This window comes from Podarcis raffonei, chromosome 8 (assembly GCF_027172205.1).
Source record: "Podarcis raffonei isolate rPodRaf1 chromosome 8, rPodRaf1.pri, whole genome shotgun sequence".
NCBI classification, from domain to species: domain Eukaryota; kingdom Metazoa; phylum Chordata; class Lepidosauria; order Squamata; family Lacertidae; genus Podarcis; species Podarcis raffonei.
The window spans coordinates 27,566,066-27,583,376 of NC_070609.1; the positions used below are offsets into that span (position 1 = coordinate 27,566,066).

At 46.8% G+C, this 17,311-nt stretch overlaps 1 protein-coding gene across 2 annotated transcripts in view; it reads right to left on the reverse strand.

Moving 5' to 3' along the window:
- The window catches only part of MAN1C1 (mannosidase alpha class 1C member 1), a 126,792-nt gene extending 110,235 nt beyond the window's left edge, over window positions 1–16,557 (reverse strand). The window contains exon 1 of one of the 2 annotated variants that reach the window (XM_053398740.1): window positions 13,800–16,555. In XM_053398740.1, the coding sequence (XP_053254715.1) occupies window positions 13,800–14,414 (615 nt within the window). In that variant the 5' untranslated portion in view covers window positions 14,415–16,555. Of the gene's footprint in view, window positions 1–13,799 lie in introns of both variants that reach the window. The other variant, XM_053398741.1, reaches the window with a different exon arrangement.
- Window positions 16,558–17,311: the final 754 nt, after the last annotated feature.

Genomic DNA, 17,311 nt, shown 5'->3' on the forward strand with positions numbered 1-17,311 from the left:
TCTGAAGACTTTCAGACTGGATCTGAATCTCTGAAGGCACTCAAAAGCAAAAAGAAGCAGGCCACACTGTTGCAGGAGGTAGGGAGAAACTATGCATACTAGTAGCAAAAAGCTAGGAGGGCTTTCAAAACATATGTTTACACCAGCAATGCCTCCCCTGCATTGCTTGATTTAATACTGTTATTTATCATAAGCCAAGCTGCATATTTGCAAGAAAAACCAATTTGCAATTGGGTTTTTTGTTTTTTTTAAGCTAAACCAAACTAAATAAAATAAGGAAGCAACAACAAATTGCACAAAAGCAAAAAAAAGTTTGCATTTAGAATGAGAGGAAGTTCAATGAGAGCAATTGGCATGGCAAAGTACAACTGAACTACAGCTAAAGGGAATGCAGGAAGCAACTTTCACATGCACAGCAACTTTCCATCCTGTGCACTCATGGCAAAACAAACCTTCACACCACACTTCATAAGAGACATACTTTTTCCTACAGGGCAACTACCCTTGTGTAGCAAAACCACATGTGATCCAATCTATTTTAGTAGAGAAAATTCTAATTGGTCTCCAAGGTAGCCTAGAATGTTAAGTGCTCACTTTGAACAGAACTGCATGTTGTAAGATACACAGAGTTGCTATATAGGCATTTCTAGAGTTAAGTCACTTCTTTTCCAAGAAGTAGAAAACTTGACCCATGTCCCTACATCTTCCATGTTCTTTATTTCCCCATTCCTGCTTTGCACCATTGGCAGTAAATCTTCTTTAACCTGCTTGCTATCTGCCATTTGTTCTTACGTTCCATGTGATGCAGAGGTAAGCAGGCATGGAAAGGTACTAGGCATATGATAAACCTGCTGTTATAATAATCTGGGCAAGCAGGTCACTACTTTTGGAAGAAGTACAGAAAGGGCAGCTTGACCACACCAAGCTTAATGTTAACGGTTCTGTTGCACCCAACTGGCATGATGGAACACATGGAAATGATTCTGGGCACCAAGTCTCCTGCACTATCCAATAAGCAGCTAGGCTCTTTAACACCCCCAACACCCCAACAAGGGCCACAACTTGGTGGGAGAGTTTCACATGCAGAAGGTCCCAAGTTCAATCCCCAGCATCCCCAAGTAACACTGGGAGAAACTTCCTGCATGAAACTCTGGAGAGTCGCTGGGTCACTCAGTACAGACAAACCTGAGCTAAATGAACTTCATTGGTCCAGCTTGGTATAATGCAGTTTCTTGCATTCCTATTCTATTCGGTGTGACTCTAAGAGTCACAAAGCAACATTCCCGCCTTCTAGCACTCCTCTGCAATTTCCTGGTTATTCAATAAGCTATCTTATAGCCCCCAGTAAAGGGTTGGGAAGTATGAGCTGTGCAGCACATGAGCAGCCCAGATAGCTCAGGAAAGTAGCCAAGCTGCATGTCAAAGTTTCCTAACCTTTTGAAATGGCCACAGTATGCTCAGAAGCATCTTCCTCATTCTCCATGCCAGGGATGCCCAGGAACAGTTTTATCCCCTCTGTCCGATCTTCCAGGATACTCAAGACAAGTTCATATCGACTGCATTAATCCAGACCATCATTCTGGGCTCATGCTCATAATCATGAATGGATATTAGCAGTGGCGTAGCGTGGGGGGTGCCAGGGGTGCCGGCCGCACCGGGCGCAACATCTGGGGGGGCGCAAGTCCAGAGGGAAGGGACAAGTTCCTTCCTCCGCCGGGCTCCCCGCCGCCACCACCAGCCTTGCGCCCTAGCGCGCGCGCCCCCCCCCGCCGCCGCTGCGGCTGCGCTCCACTCACTGCTCGCAGGAGGAGCAGCCGCTGCAGCAGCGCCGCCGCCGCCACCGACGCCTGGCCGGGCATGGGCAGCCTCCGCACCCCGCCGCCGCCATCCCCTCGGCCCAGCCACAGGCGGCAGCTGCTTCTGCCGACTGGGAGGGAGGAGAGCTCCAAGGGGCCTTGCCGCGCCCTGCGCTCCCCAAAACCCTCCGAGAGGAAGCCGGCGGGCGGGCGAGGGTATCCCGGTGGAAGGGGGCGCCACTGGCTCCGGCTCTCAGCGCAAGTCTCAGCCGCGGGGGGGGGGAGGACGGAGCGCAGCTGGAAGCCCCCGGACCCAGCCGGGAGGAGGAGAGGCGCTCGCCAAGCCCGGATCTGGAGCGCCTCGGAGCGCAGGCTCCACCTACAGCCCAAGGAGAGGAGGGGGCGGGGAGGCGCCCGAGGGGAGGGGGCTTCAGCTGCCTCGGCATGCGGGGGCTCCGCAAATAATAAATTTAATAAATTCTTGCTGAGCCTTTGGGGGGGGTCTTTGGCTCCTTCGCTCACCCCCCCAGCCCCCGTGGCGTAGCGTGGGGGGTGCAGGGGGGTCGGCCGCACCGGCGCAACATGGGGGGGGCGCACTCGCACTCAAGTGCTAAAATCCACGGGTTAGGGGGCGCAAATTACTTGCCTTGCCCCGGGTGCTGACAACCCACGCTACGCCACTGGATATTAGCATCAGCTATGCAGTCAAGGACTAGACTGTCTGCAATTGATGGACTTAAGTGAGTCATGTCCATTTATTTCAATGGGTCTACTTTAAGTAGGTCTAGCACTGGGATCAAACCTTTTGCCACACAAACTGCAAATACAAAATGGCTATTAGAGACCCCAAGAGAAGATTGCAAGGTAACACTAAGACCATATGGTGTCTTTGAAGCTTTCTCATATCACTTTGGCTCCATGCATCTGCGTGTTAGGAATGAACCAGCAATAAATCACATGGAATAAGTGAAGTTAACTCTTTATTTAAAAACCACCAAGATCTGCACAGGGGTGCCAGGCCTAATGAGCAAAGCAATTCTTCTTTTGTAGGTACTGCCCCTGAAAGACAGTTGTGGAGACTGACGGTCCCTGCCCTGCCTTCCTATGTCCCCTACACTCCAGGGTTTTCCCCAAGCAATCTGAGACTGCATCTGCATACTTGCCTTTACTCTTCTGCTTCATGCCTCTCCGGGTCCTGGGAGATCAGGGGGAGGGGAGCTTGTCGCAGGAGTGAGACCCATGCTTCTTCACCAGCCTGACTTATCTCTGTTTCTTAGAATCACTCATCCCACTCTCCTGCTTCTGGACTTCTCTTTACCACAGACTCTCCCTTCTCACTAAGCCCTGTTCCCTCTTTAGCTTCTGATACCACCTCCTCCTAGTCTTCTCTCTCAGACCATTCATCGTCATCCCACCACCAATCCCCAGACCCTGAGCCTTCTTCAATTAGGGGTTCCCCAGCTGGTTCCTTCCACCATTCCTCTGTGTCCAACCAGTCCCTGACACTGCCTTGTCTTGCTGCCCTCTGGAGTCAGCTGTTTTGCTAGGCTACCCAAAACAGGTTTCCCCCACCCAAAGAAGCCGCAGAAATGACTCATAAATAGACAAGAATATAATGTATTGTGGCTATCAGTCAAAAGAAGATCCTGAACAGATGACACAGAGCAAAAACAAAAATACTCCTCATTCCCCCCAGTGTCCAATAATTGATTCTCAAACACTAATGCAATCCTTATGACTAGGCCTCAGAAAACTGAAGGAGACCATATCTGTTCTTTTTGTTATTGGTCTCTTTCACCCCTACCCCACCCATCCTGTCAAGCCAACAAGACATCACAAAGGAAGCCTCTTCTGCCTCATCCATTACTAGCAAAACTGTCTGCTCAATTCCAACAGTACAACACTTTATTACTGCTTACAATGACACAAGAGGCAGGAATGAAACTGCTTGCAGATCTCTGGTTGTGTTTTCCAAAGAAGGCAGCCTTAGGGGGGTGGGGCAAGACCGCCAATCATGTTGACTTGCAACTCAAGCGAATTTGATCTGAAAAAATCATTGTGAGAGTAAATACAGAATCCCACTCTGTAATTTTTACGGTCACAAGCAGACAGCAGTTTTTGAACATTAATCACTAGTATTTGGCACTTGTTAAAAATTAGATTTTCTCTGAAACTATGCACTGCTGATCAATTATATGACAGCAGCTTCCAGAGACAAATTTAGGAGATGAATTATCCTATATTTGTTTGACGCTTTTTAAAGAAAACAAAGCAGTACTGCACATACTGCTGAGGTGGTTTTACTATTTTCTTACCTATAAGAAGCATCAAGCAACTGTCAGAAGTAACACACCTCATCTTAGGCAATTCTCTAGATGGGTACTAACCTTCTACAGTAGGGAAATATAGTGAAGATAAATTATTACTTCTCAGGTATAGAGCAAAATGTCTACCAACTTGCAGCTGAGAAACGAAGGTTATTTTTACTCTCTTTGGCAGGGGTGGGTGACTTTTGGTCTGCCAGTTGTTGCTGAACTACAAATCCCATCAGCCCCTGCAAGCATGGTATTTTATGGGAGTTGTAGTTCAGCAACATATGGAGGGCCAAAGATTCCCACACCAGCTGTATAGAAATCTTTCTCAACTTGATGCCTTTCAGATGTTTTGTATTTCAGCTTCAACCAGCACTACCAATGGTCAGGGATGATGGAGTGCAAAACAGTCTGGGTTAGGGAAGGCTACTCTAGCGGTAAGGAGTAGGACTGAACAGTTATTTGAGTTTGGACCTGCATAGAATGGAATAGTCTTTTTAAACTAAGACCAGCCCAGCGATACAGTTTCACATGGATGAAATCAGAGCTTGAAATGGGATGACAGAGAATCAATAACTTCCTGACCCACCTGTCTTTCATCCTGTGAAATGTTACTGTGCACATCACAGGCATATCATCATTTCTGGTGACCAGGGCTCATGTTTCCAAAGAGAAACAGTGACACAAGATAACCAGGAAGAGTGCATAGCTGACACACTGAAATTCTTTGTTTACAACTTTGGAAGCGGGGAAGAGAAAAGCCTTAGGCAAATCACTGCTTCTGGTGCAGAATGAATTCAAAGAGTTGTTGCAAGGGTCAGCTAGATAAATACATAAAAGGCTTCTGAATATTGAAATGCTGTGTAAACCAATGGAAATGAGCATATGAAGTTCTCTTATGCCAATTCAAACTATTGGTCCATGTGGCCTAGTGTCTGGCAGCTCTCCAGGTCTGATGGAAACAACTTCTGCTCCCTATGATCCTTTACTGGAGTTGCCAGGGATTGAGTATGTGAATTCTTTGTGCGCTCTATGACAAAGTACATCTCCTCTCCTTGATGTTCTGAAATTTCACCAGGTATGGTCCACAGCCTTTCAAGCAGAGCTGCATGATTATAAGGGCCAGAAACTTGTTTTAAGAAAGGAAGGAAGGAAGGAAGGAGGGGAAAATACCGAGGCTGAATTCGGTGCCTGATATTGCCGTTTCTACACAACTCTGACTCTCCTACTACGTTAAAATCATGGCTACAATATATTCACTTTTAATAAACATTAACAGCTGTCTGAATTGAACTGCAGCTTGTAGCCCCCTATGGTTTATCATTTGTGCAGCTGTGGACCATTATGTGCAAACCAATGTACAGAAAGTTTCCCCAAAAGCAACTTTCCAAATTAATAAAGTGCAAAGTACCCCCTCCTGTGGCCAAATACGAAGCCCAGGAATTGCATTGGCAAATTGTATTCCAGGGAACTTGGGGGTCCTTGAAAGTTTATCAAAGTTCCTCAGTGATGTTATAACAGTATTCCTCAAAGACTCCTTGCTAGTTCTGCCAATCTTTCTTGGCAATTTGCAGCAGAAGGAGAACATTACTTATGTTCTGTATTGCACACTGATCAGCGGGCCAATAGCAAGGCACAACAGAACTGCCCAGATCCCCGCACAGAGCACATCAGAATCCTGCACAATACAATGGCAGGTGCTCAGGGATTCCTCAACTGGCAAATCAACATAGAAGTGTTTGGCACAGAGCAAGTTCCCCGAAAGCAAAAGCTTCAACAATCACTGCCAATAGCATGCCAGCTGCACAGCCCCTAATAGAACATGCACACAAGAACTCTACAACCTTTGCTGATGGTACACTGTACTCCTCACATCAAAACTAGAAAAAAGTGTATTGAAAAGTGCAAAAGATCTCCAGAACTCATTAGTGTCCAGGCTGATAGAAGGCCAAGAGTATAGGAGTGGGACCCTACAGGAACAGTCCCCAGAAAGCCACAGCATGAATAAAATTTTTGGGCAATGAGCCATGTTAAAGAAGCTGCCTCTGAGTAACAGCTTTATTCTTTAAAAGAACCAAAGCTCAACAGGCACAATGCTTACAGGATTAATTTTCCTCAGAGAGAGAAAGGCTCTTCATTCACATACACCAACTCCATATATCAGGTGTGAGATACTTCTGGCCCTCCAGATGTTGCTGAACTACAACTTCCACCACCCCTGGTCATCAGGTATTCTCACTAGGGCTGATGGGAATTGTGGTTCAGCAACTTCTGGAGATCCAAAGGCTCCACATGCCTGCCATACATGGAAGTTAGGTGGACCTACCTGTAAAAGGGCTGCCACTACTGAGAAAGTCCTACATCTTGTAACCATCTGCAAATGTTTCAGGAGGCAGAGAACACTTTACAGCAGGCCCTCTTCCGAGAATGCTAGAGGGAGGAGACGGTCTGAAACCTGGAGCTAGCCTATCTGGAGCCTATTTCTACAACCATTTTACTCCAAGTTAAATACAACTGCAACTCACCCCATCCTCAGATTGGTTACATTTTCAAGATTGGGGGTGGGGGGCGCTAGTCAATAAACACCAGAAAGTTTAAGGGCTCTCAATTCAACTTACTTTCTTTGGAGATACAAGATTTCATGACAACTCCAATAATTATTTTTGATGAATAAACTGAATGGCCCAACTGTTGTCCCTGGAATTCCTTGAACTTATCAAGTCCCGCCCCCCATCAGGATGTTTGCATCCTGATGGTGTTGACAAACCCCTGAACCCTTCCACTAAATCAGTATAGGAATGAGTGGCCCAAGAGCATTAAACAGTGCTGTGGTTGTTTAACCCATTATCCAGCAGCAAACCTAGGCTTAGAACTAAATGTAAACACAGCAAGAAGCAGCAGATAATCCCAAAGACATAAACTACCTGGGACCCAAATATCTACAAGATGCTTCCCAATATTATCTCAGGTCCTATTATCAGCAGGGGAGGCCCTGTTAATTGTGCCACTGATCTGAGACAGGGCCTTCTTGGTAGTGGTTCCCTGTTTGTAGAATGCCCTCCCTGGTAAGGTACCTCTGTCTTCTTCATTAATTACTTTCACAAGGAAGTTAAACACATTCCTGTTCACCCAGGCATTTGAGAGTGAAAGAAGCTGTTCCTGTCAACCTTGAAAAGAAGAGTTGTGAGGATATGTGACTGTTTTTACATGTTTTTAGATCTTATTATTGTTTTTGAATGCTTTAAATTGGTTTTTATTATATTTTAAATTGTCCTGTTCTACTGCTTGGCAGTTGACCACCCTGAGTTCCTGTGGGAAGAAGGGAAGATAGAAATTTTATTTTAAAAAATTAATTAATAAAATAAAATTTCTATATGGTACACATTAGTAAATTCTGACTTGTCAACATGCACATCCAACTTTAAATATACATGTAAACATTTCAGGGGCATTAAAAAAAAAAGATAAAAGAATGTGAAGCATTGCTAACTTGCATTTGAAAATGTTCCTGATTCATTACTACCCTCTCCTTGTTCTGATTCTTAAATTCTATTAAAGGAATTATCTGGAAATTAAAGTCACAAACCAATTCATTGCACAAGAACTTCTGGAAAAAGCATTTTCATGTGTCTATTGCCTAAGAAACAACTTACACATGCCATCCAACCAATCTCAGTGTCTTCTCAGCAACACCCTAAAATTGCATCACACTAATAAATCAACAGCTGCTATCTATCCTAAAGGTTGACACAGAGCTCTGTCGCCTTCTCTTTCCTGCAAAGATTTTCACTTTTTTCAATACATTTTTATCTTTACCCCAATGTTCCATTTCCTTCCTCTAGTCCTTACAATTGCTGAAAACTCAACTTTTTATCTTTAACTAGCCTCTTTTCCTGTTTTGCACAGTTACCTCCCTAGTCCAACAGCTGAAAAGATGACAAATGAAGTTATTTAAAAACAACATGCAGGACTTTTACTTAATTATAACGACACAAGTATTTTACGTTGAATTTTACTACTTGATGTATCTGAAAATTAGGTAAGTTTTAAGAATTCAAAAACAACTCAGCAAAAGCTTTTCTGATTCAGAACGCTTTTCAGGAACAACCAACTGATCTGCTTGTTTTTATATTGAACGTTTGCTGCTGTTTTCATATTTTCTTGCTTAGAACTGGGATGTGATGTGCTCTAACCTGTTTTACCGGATTTTTTAAATTGTAAGCCACTCAAAGATCTGGTTAAAACCAGAATGATAGAATGCGATATTTGGAGATTATTTAAAATACCACAGTCCTATTAATTAACCCATACATTATTTCAATGTATTCAGAATATAGCATATGTTACACCAAATTCTGTTACTGCAGCAGAGTCATTACAGATGTAACAATCAGGTCAGTTTCCAGAACAGAAGCTGCATCTTTGTCCCCAAAGGATTGTGAGGCAACAGGGGGAGCTATAGCTTCAAATCCTGGGGGGCTATCCAGATGAATTTGCCTGGATCTGGGGCAGGGAAGACATCAACTTTAGACCTGTACTTAGCGAGTCACACCTGTAGGCAACTTCTGTACAACCAAGCTTACTTCTGATCTGCTCCTATGCTACAATAACTTGAATACAATAACTTTTTTCTGGTGGGAAAAAGAGATGCAACACTTTCTACAAGTAGGATTCACATTCTGTACCCATCCACAAAAGAAACCAAGGCTGCCTTTTCCCTTCAAGAAATGGCCACATGCAAACTCCCCAGAAGTATCTCCTGTTTTCAAGTCTGTTTTAAGGCTGTACTGAATATACATCAGCTACAGGTTTTCTGCAACAAAATGTACTAACAAAAGGGAGAAAAGGAATGAAAATGAGCTACTTGGAAAGAACGGGGGTGGGGGTGGGGATCCATTTCTTCATTAACACTGCTTTCAAAGCTACCTCTTAACAGACAGCAATGTAGGCCCTTCAACGTTAGGTGCCAAGTAATCACAGATGCAGAGATGCTAGCTCTTCTGAATCAGGTGAAGCACTTTTGCAGCCTTGCATAGATTACTCTTAATTTATGGAGAAATAATCATGTTGGACATGATTGTACATTAGAGATTGCTAGAGGTGCATGCTTAGGGAAAATTCACACGTAGCCTTGGTTTCATGATTCAAGTGCCACTAACTTAGAGGTGCTTTACTCATTTATTCAACCTGTTTGTATGTGCTGCCTTGTATAAAGCAATGCTACTGTGGTTAAGAGAAACTCTTGTACCAGCATGCTCTAGGCCTCAGAAGCTTGCAATGCAGCAAGAAACAAATGAGAAGCCTTAACTCCCAAGTGTCAGAGAAACCAAGGCGGCAGGGAGGGGGGCAGCAGTCCTCTTTCAATTCCCTGCTGCTAACAACAGTCCAACAGGCAGGCAGAGCTAATCTCAACTATGCCTGGGACTGTAAGGAAAAACGAGCACCCCGGGTGCATTTTGTCTGGTTGCCTGGCAGAGAAATTAGAATTTTATTGTTAGTGCACTGCTTTCTCTGCAAGACTTGATCGAAAAGCTCAGAATCAGAAATAATATTTTATATTGTATATTTTTAAAAAATAAATAAAAAGGTGTGTTGCGACCATGATTTGTCACCCTGGATTTTGTTCTACTACATTTAGACTTTCCTCCCTGTTCAAAGATGTTTGATGGAGGAAGTGATCCAGAGAATTAATGCTCGCACCATTTCATCTCTGTGCTTTATGAATTAGCATCTGTTGCCAACCTCAGGTTTGCTCCAAGCCAGCGGAGCCAAAGGATCCCAAGTGCTGCATTGAATCTATAGCTTGTTGGTTAACTAGGTCACCCTTTTGCAAAGCTGCTAGCCAGTCCTTTATGCATGCACTGCTGGCACTGGGCCAAATCTCTGTCCTCAGTTACACGTGTGAAACCCACCGTGACAAGCGAGATTGTTCGGAATCCAACACAGACACATGGGAGAATCTGGTCTATTATTCTCCTTGTGTCTCATCAAATGCTGGGTGCCAACATACTGTACAAAGGGAGAGAGGCCGCACTGGGTCAAACACAAGTGCTTCCCACGGGCTTTTATCTATGTCTGTTCTGTTGCCTATAACACTGGGAATCGAGGGTTGCTTTGACCAGAAATGGCATGCACCTTGGTGGGTGGACATGTGCCAAAATGAAATTTCCTTTTGAGAAAATGGGTTTTGCCACAAATACAGGTTCTCACCGATGGTCAAGTTCAGGGCCAGGTGTGTCCCCCGCTCCAGTGCAAAGGAGCTAGCAAGACATTTCTGACTTTTCCTACACTACAGCTGTGTGTCCTGCCTTTGGCAGAGGCGCAAACAGTTCATCCCAGCCCTCTGCACACTAGCTGAGGAGTGGAAGTCCACTGAGTCATACCAGCAGCATTATTTTTGTTACAAGAAAGCAAGAGGAGAAAGGGGTAAAGGTAGAAAGACGTGCCGTCAAAAACAAAATGAAATACAGGAATGGGTCCCATGTGGCAAGCTGTGGTTAATGATGAGTCCAAGGTCTGAAAAGGTTGAAACAGGTCTTAGAGAGGCTGATGTAATCTAATCGTTAGGCGAAAGGTTCGCTTTGGACTTGGGATGACCTTCTGGGCCTCTTCACCCTATCTGTTTCAAACACTTCATCAAGTTTTAGTTTCATGCATCTCAATTGACCAAACTTCCACCATTTCCCAAGAGCCATTTCAATTTCTACAGTGTTTTCCCCCGAAGACCCAACCAGAGAGTCTCTTTACTCAGTTTGATCTTATTGTGTCCTGCTACCAGCTTATTAGAATTCCTTCATATCTGCTCTATGGGAAAGCAAAGAGAAGAGGTGAAGGGGACATGTGCTTTCAAAGGGCTGAGTGCTAAGTTAGCTCCAGAAAAGGAATCTCAATCTGGTATTGAAGAGAAGGAAGTAGAAGTAGATGGGTGGCAGAAGCAGGGATGGATAAAACCACAGGAAAGGTATTTGAAAAGCCAGAATGATCAGTAGAAAAAATGCAATACAAGTAAGAATAATGGGGGAATGTTGGTGAAACACACACAGGGATCCTGGTGAAACATGAACTGAAGGAGAACCAAACCAATATAGCAGACTAGCTATAGCTATATCCAGATAACTTTTCAAAAAGTCTGATAATATATGTACTGGGCAAGTATATCTATTTTAACCGCTTTTGTCATGCTAATTTCTGGTTAAATAGGTTTAGCAGGCTTTTGTTGTGTTTCAAAAGCCTGTTTCACCAGGAACAAATAACAGAGTTAAAAAAGACATATGTGCACCATAAGCTCTACTATATTACCTGAAAAACTGTTATTTGTACACAAGACAGCATAGGATAACAAAGAATTGACAAGTGACACTGTAAGAAAAAATACAAAAATGAGCAGCAACGTTGAAGGGGCTCATTAACTAAAGGTGAGAAGGGATTAGTTCATATTGTGTGTTAATATGGTGCATAAAGTTTTGAAATGAGAGTAGGAGAACAAAAGAAGCAAAATATGAGAGAGTGCATTTTTGTGTACCATGTTCACATATGATACACAATACATTGTGTAACAGATGGGAATTATATTTATTTATTCTTTATATGCCACACTTCTAGTGCTTACACATCACTCAGCTTCAACAGTAGGCTTAAAAAAAATTATGCCACATCTGCATGCTTTATCACACGTATACAACACAAACAATATGTACACTTCTGTAGTCAATTCCTAGAAACAAAATATATTATTGTACAAAGGTTTGACTTGAGGTTGCAAAAAGGTGATTGTGTGTTTAATATTTTGTATATATAACATTGTATCATGAAAAAGAATGTATAATGGAAAACACTGGGGTAATGAATGCTGGGAGGGGGGAGATAAGGGGAAGTGAAGAAAGTAATTAAGTCTGTACAGTATCCTAAACACACTTACTGGGGTGTAAGTTTTATTAAATATTGTGGCACTTACTTCTAAATAAGCATGCATAAGGGCTGGTACTGCAGGGCTACACTCTTATACATGGTTACAGGGAGAAAATCCCAGAGTGGTGGGGCTTACTTGTGAGTAAACATGCATAGGAGCAGCTAAAAGGGAGCAAGAAGATACAAATTGAGAAGGCATGAAAGAGTAATTGAAAAAGCCATTGAGAGTAAAAATGGAAGGTAAGTCAGAACAGAGAAAGAGTGGTTAAGTGGAAACATGAGGGGGGGAGGAATGAAGGGTAGTGTGTGAGAGGAATAAGGCAGTCAAAAAATGCTGAATGCAAGGAAGGAATTGGGAACATGGAAAAGGTGACTGGACAAAAGGAGTATTAATGGGCAGTTAATAGAAGTCTAAAGAGGCAATGGGGTGAAAGGCATAACCCAAGGAAGGGGATGATGATGATGATGAGAAAAGCACAGTACTCAAGATATGATGCTTACTTATCACTCAACATGCCTTTTGCAAGCCACTTCACAATTTTAACAGCTATGCATTACAACCCCATGTTGCACACACTCTCTAGAACCTGTAGTCTTCAACATGTTTTAAATCACGTACATCACAGAAACACACTGCACAGAGCTTCAGAGATCTCCAGCTCTTCAGCATACATCTTCATGGTTGAAAAACCAATGTGTGTCCCCACTTCAAAGATGATGGCATTAGCAGACGAACAGACACAACACAGGTCTGCAGCGCATTACCTGTTAAAGTCACATCTGAAGTTGTTCCAAGTTATATGCTTTACAGCACAATATGCTTTACACACATCCCTCCAAGTTTTAATGGGGCTTACTTACTCCCCAGATAAGTGGATTTAAGACTGCAGTCTCAAGCCGGTCTGTTGTTCCCACCCTTTCAACACATGCTTATGAGGCAAAGTGAGGAACTCTAATCCATGTAAACACTTGTGAAGACAGAGCAATTTAATACACTAGTAACAATTCCAGATTAATTCTGAATGCACTCAAAAGATAAGGTGGAGGTGTGGGGACAGAGGGGAGCTGTGGAGAGGTAACCAAAGGGGTGGAATGTATTTGAGCCAGGATTCAGCCCTGCAACCTATTTCCAGTGTGCAATAGGTGCAGCCCTGATGGAAAATCATACCTCTGAACATAGTCAGAAAGCCATTTCACGTTAATCATCTATACAGGATTCAAAAGCAGAGCTTCCACACCAAAGGAATTGTTTCATCCCTGTTTACGGCAAGGGTAGCCAACATGGTGCTCTCAAGGTGTGGAGGACTTCAATTCCCATCAGCCTCAGCCAGCATGACCAATGGTCAGGGACGATGGGAGTTGTATCTTGACAGCACCATACTGACTACCCTCATCTATGACACATTTTACAGCACTTGTCTTCAACTGGTGGGTCACTGCCTGGTCCAAGGGGGGTTGCAAGGGGAGCAGTACCACCATGATAACAGATGGGGAAAGATTAAGATGCACATGCTTGGGTGAAAAGTGGGTCCTGGGTCTGAAAAGGTTGAAGATACCTGATTTATAGAACTTAGGCTCTTTGGGGCAGGGACCTGTCATTTCTCAGGCATTCTGCTAAAAGAACCGTTCCCATTGATAGCATCTTAATTAATGAAGTAGTGAACAGAAATTTAATTCAGAAGGCGGCAAAACCTGAGGAAAGGCATGGGAGGAAAAAGATGCCAAGAGAAAGCGTGTGTTTGTGTGTGCAGAGGGAGAGATGGAGAAGCGCCTCCTCACTCACCTCCTTGAGCTTCAGGCGCCGGACTCGGTTCTCGGGGTCCTCGGTGCCGCCTTTCCTCCTTCCCAGCACCGGGTGGCGGAGGCTGCGGCGGAAGACCTCGTAGTCGAAGCGGAACGGGGCTCTCGTCTGCCGGAGCGGGGCCGCGCTGCCGGTGCCGCTTGCCGCCGCCTTCTTCTCCCCGGGCGGCCCCTGGCGGTGGAGCGGGCTGAGGCGCTCTCGGCGGGAGGAAGTGGCGGCGGCGGCTTCCATCACCGCCGCCGCCTGCGCGGGGGGGAGTTTGGGGTCCCTGAGGCGACGAGGGGGCGGCGGGGCGGCGGCGTTGGGCGGGCTGGGGGCGGCATGGCGGCGGGCAGGGTCGGCCCCGGGGGGCGGTGGCGGCGGCGACGTGAGGCTGCGGAGCCCGTCCAAGTCCCCGCCCGCGTCACCGGCGCCCCCTCGGCGGGGCAAGAAGAGGCGCTTGAAGCGGGAAGAGTCCGGCAGCAGGAAGAGGGCCCCGAAGCAGAGCGTGAGCAGGCCCGAGAGGAAGAGCAGGAAGAGGAACTTCTGCGGCAGCCGCAGACCCAGCGCCGACGGCGGCCAGCCCGGCATGCCCGGCAGCTTCCGCAGCAGCAGCATGGGCGCTCCGCAAGGCCCGGCACCAGCGGCGGCGAAGCCACCCCGGATCGAAGCTACCGGACCCGGCGCGAGGAGGCTGCGAGGGCGGCGGCAGCAGCAGCAGCAGCAACCCCAGCGGGGCGTCAGACAGGCGACCCGAGCCACCTGCCGGGCGGGATCAAAGGGCGGGTGGTTGGGATCAGCTGTCTCAGCAGAGGAGAGAGCTATATGCTTAATAAAAATGCGCGCCCTGCTCCCTTGAGTGGATCCATCCAGAGACTTAAAAAATAAAATTAAAAATCCCGGTTGTAAAAATAATAATTATAATAAAGGGTGGTGGTGCAGGAGTGTGAAAATGCGCGCTTCTCCCGAGCTACAGTTAAAAATTGGCGTTCTTCAAGAAAGGACACGTGTATCAGTCTAGACTAGACACCCCAGGAACAGAGACAGAGAGGGACCCACCCGGGCGCGCTTCTTTGCCACCGTCCCACTCTGCTTTGCAGCCCTTGTCCCTGGGAGAAGTTGCAGCAGCTGCTCCGGGTTGCTCTTCCAGCCGGGCAAGAAGTTGAGGAGTTGCTTGACGAGATGCTCAGCGGAGAGACACGCAGGGAGAGATAAGCAGCCTCCTCTTCCTGCCTGCCCTCCTGCCGCCTCTTCGCGCACACGCTTGTAAGAGGAGTTCCCCCTTCTGGCACGAAGGCTACGGCCGAGGCATCGCTGCCTCCTTAGGGGTCCTGAGACAGCAGATGGAGGCAGCCCTGGCCAGACAGAAAGGGAGGGGGGTATCTGGCGGATCTTTCTTTTTCTTTCCCTTTACTTCGTCCACGCCTTGCTCCCTCCTTGCTTACTGCTGCTGCTATTAAGCACCAGGGGTGCTGTTCTCTGTCTGGTTCAGGGGCAGATCCGGATGGGTGATGGGTTCATGATGCAGCATTTCTGCAGGGAAAGGAGCGGGAGCTTGGCGCGCTCTGCACAAGGGAGCTGTTGCGCACGGGGGGCGCGATCGGCTGGTCCCAAGCGCGGCGTTGTCTGCAAACCCCCCTCCGTCCTTCTCTCTCCATCCACTTTAGCCCGGCCTCTCTCGCTCGCTCTTTTCCCGGACGGACTCACCATCAGCTTTCGTCTGTTGCAAGCCGCATCCTCGAGGCTTCCCAGATCGGGTTCTTCTGGCAATAATCGGCCGGCTGTTTAGGGAAAAGCCGAACGTTCATCTCCTCCTCCTCCCTCCAAAAAGAAAAAAAGAAAAGGGGAGGATCTACAAGGCCAGAGGAGGGGTTTGGATGGGGCGGAGGGAATAAAAGAAAAAGGGGAGAATCAAACTACTGTATCGCTAATATCCCTCTTGCTCATCTCTAGGTAAGACTTCGTGGGAATCTCCTTCTTAGCTTGCAAGCAAATGCACCTAATGCAGAGTAATTTCTTTTTTAAAATAAACGTCGTCGGGTAGCTATTTGCTTTCTTTCTTCTCTTTTTATGACCATCTGGAAAACTGCATCCCGACTTTCGTGGCTCCTCCTTCCTTCTCCTCCTCCCCAGAGAAGAAACGATTCACAACTTTTTCTTCCTTGTTCATTGGATGGAAGCAACTGTCTCTTTAAAAGAAAAGCCTCGAGAGAATTCACTAGAGATCCACAGCTCTAATCGGAGATCCACACTTCGGTTTGAGAAAGCTAGAGGGTGGGAGGGAAATTGTGCATTTCATTATTGGGCTGGGCGGACAGTTGGTTGCCTGAGCTCCCAGCCCCAGACTCTCTCTCTCTCGGTCCTTCAGGCACTGAAGTCTCTGAAATCGCTGCCTCCCTTTTGGTCTTGCTATTGTCTGGGCACAGATGTTGGGAAAGCGGAGAGAAAAGGCTGCTTCTGCCTTTGCTCGCTTCTCGCTGCCAATGGGTCTAAGTGCCCACTAAATAAGGCTGCTGCCAGGCGAGCTCCCCAGAGGCAGCGGGCCTCTCTCGCGCTTCCCATCCAAGAATTACAGGTTCGGTACCTCCCTCCTCCTAACTGCACCAGGCTCATCAAACGCAATTACAGCCCTGCCGAAGCGGCTGCCAGTTCGCATCTTTCCTGGAGATCCAAACAGCGCGGCTAGCCAGCCTTGGACTGCACTTACTGCTGCCCCCTCCGCAGCTCCGCTCTTACTGCGACAGCAGCAGCTCCTGCTCCAGCCGGCCCCGCCTCCTCCGGTCCGGCCCCGCCTCCGCGCGTGGGCCCCGCCTGGCTCGCACACCCTCCCCCTCGCAGGCCACGCCCCCTCCCAGCGGTTGATGTTCCCCTCGAGAGGAAGAGAGAACGCGCGCGTCGCCGCCGCTGCCTGGTTTTGGCGCGCGCTTCTCCCCCTCTTCCCGCCTCCCCTCCCACTATTGGACCGGTATGCGTGGCTACTCCCCGACTGATTGGCGCACCAGGACTATCGCTCAGGCACGAGCTCCCTCTCTTTATTGTTTACCACAGCGGCCGGCTGAAGCTTCTCCGACTCGTACGCTATTGGTTGGCAAGCTCTTCCCGTTCTGATTGGCTTGAGATGCTTCAGATCGTTGGAGAGGGCGGCGGAGCTTTACGCGGGGGTGGGAGCGGGTGGATGGCCGTCTTGTGAAGGCGGCAGACACGTGTTGGGGCGTGCCTCTTTTTTTCATGGAAGAGCCGCATATCTAATAAACACAACGGAGTCTGGTTTCACCTTAAAGGCTGACACATGTCCTGTGGGATACGATTTCCAGAACTAGAGTCCATTTCCTCCCAGTCCACAATGGCTAATTATGTCGCAATGCATTTTCTCGGAAACGTGTGTAATAAAATGGTTTGGATTAAAAATAAATTTCTCAATATGCCACGCTGGCAACGCCAGTTTGAGGCTAGCTGGGGTTGTTGCACTATTTGCAGATCAGTTTTGTGATTCTGCTGAAGCGTTCTCATATTAC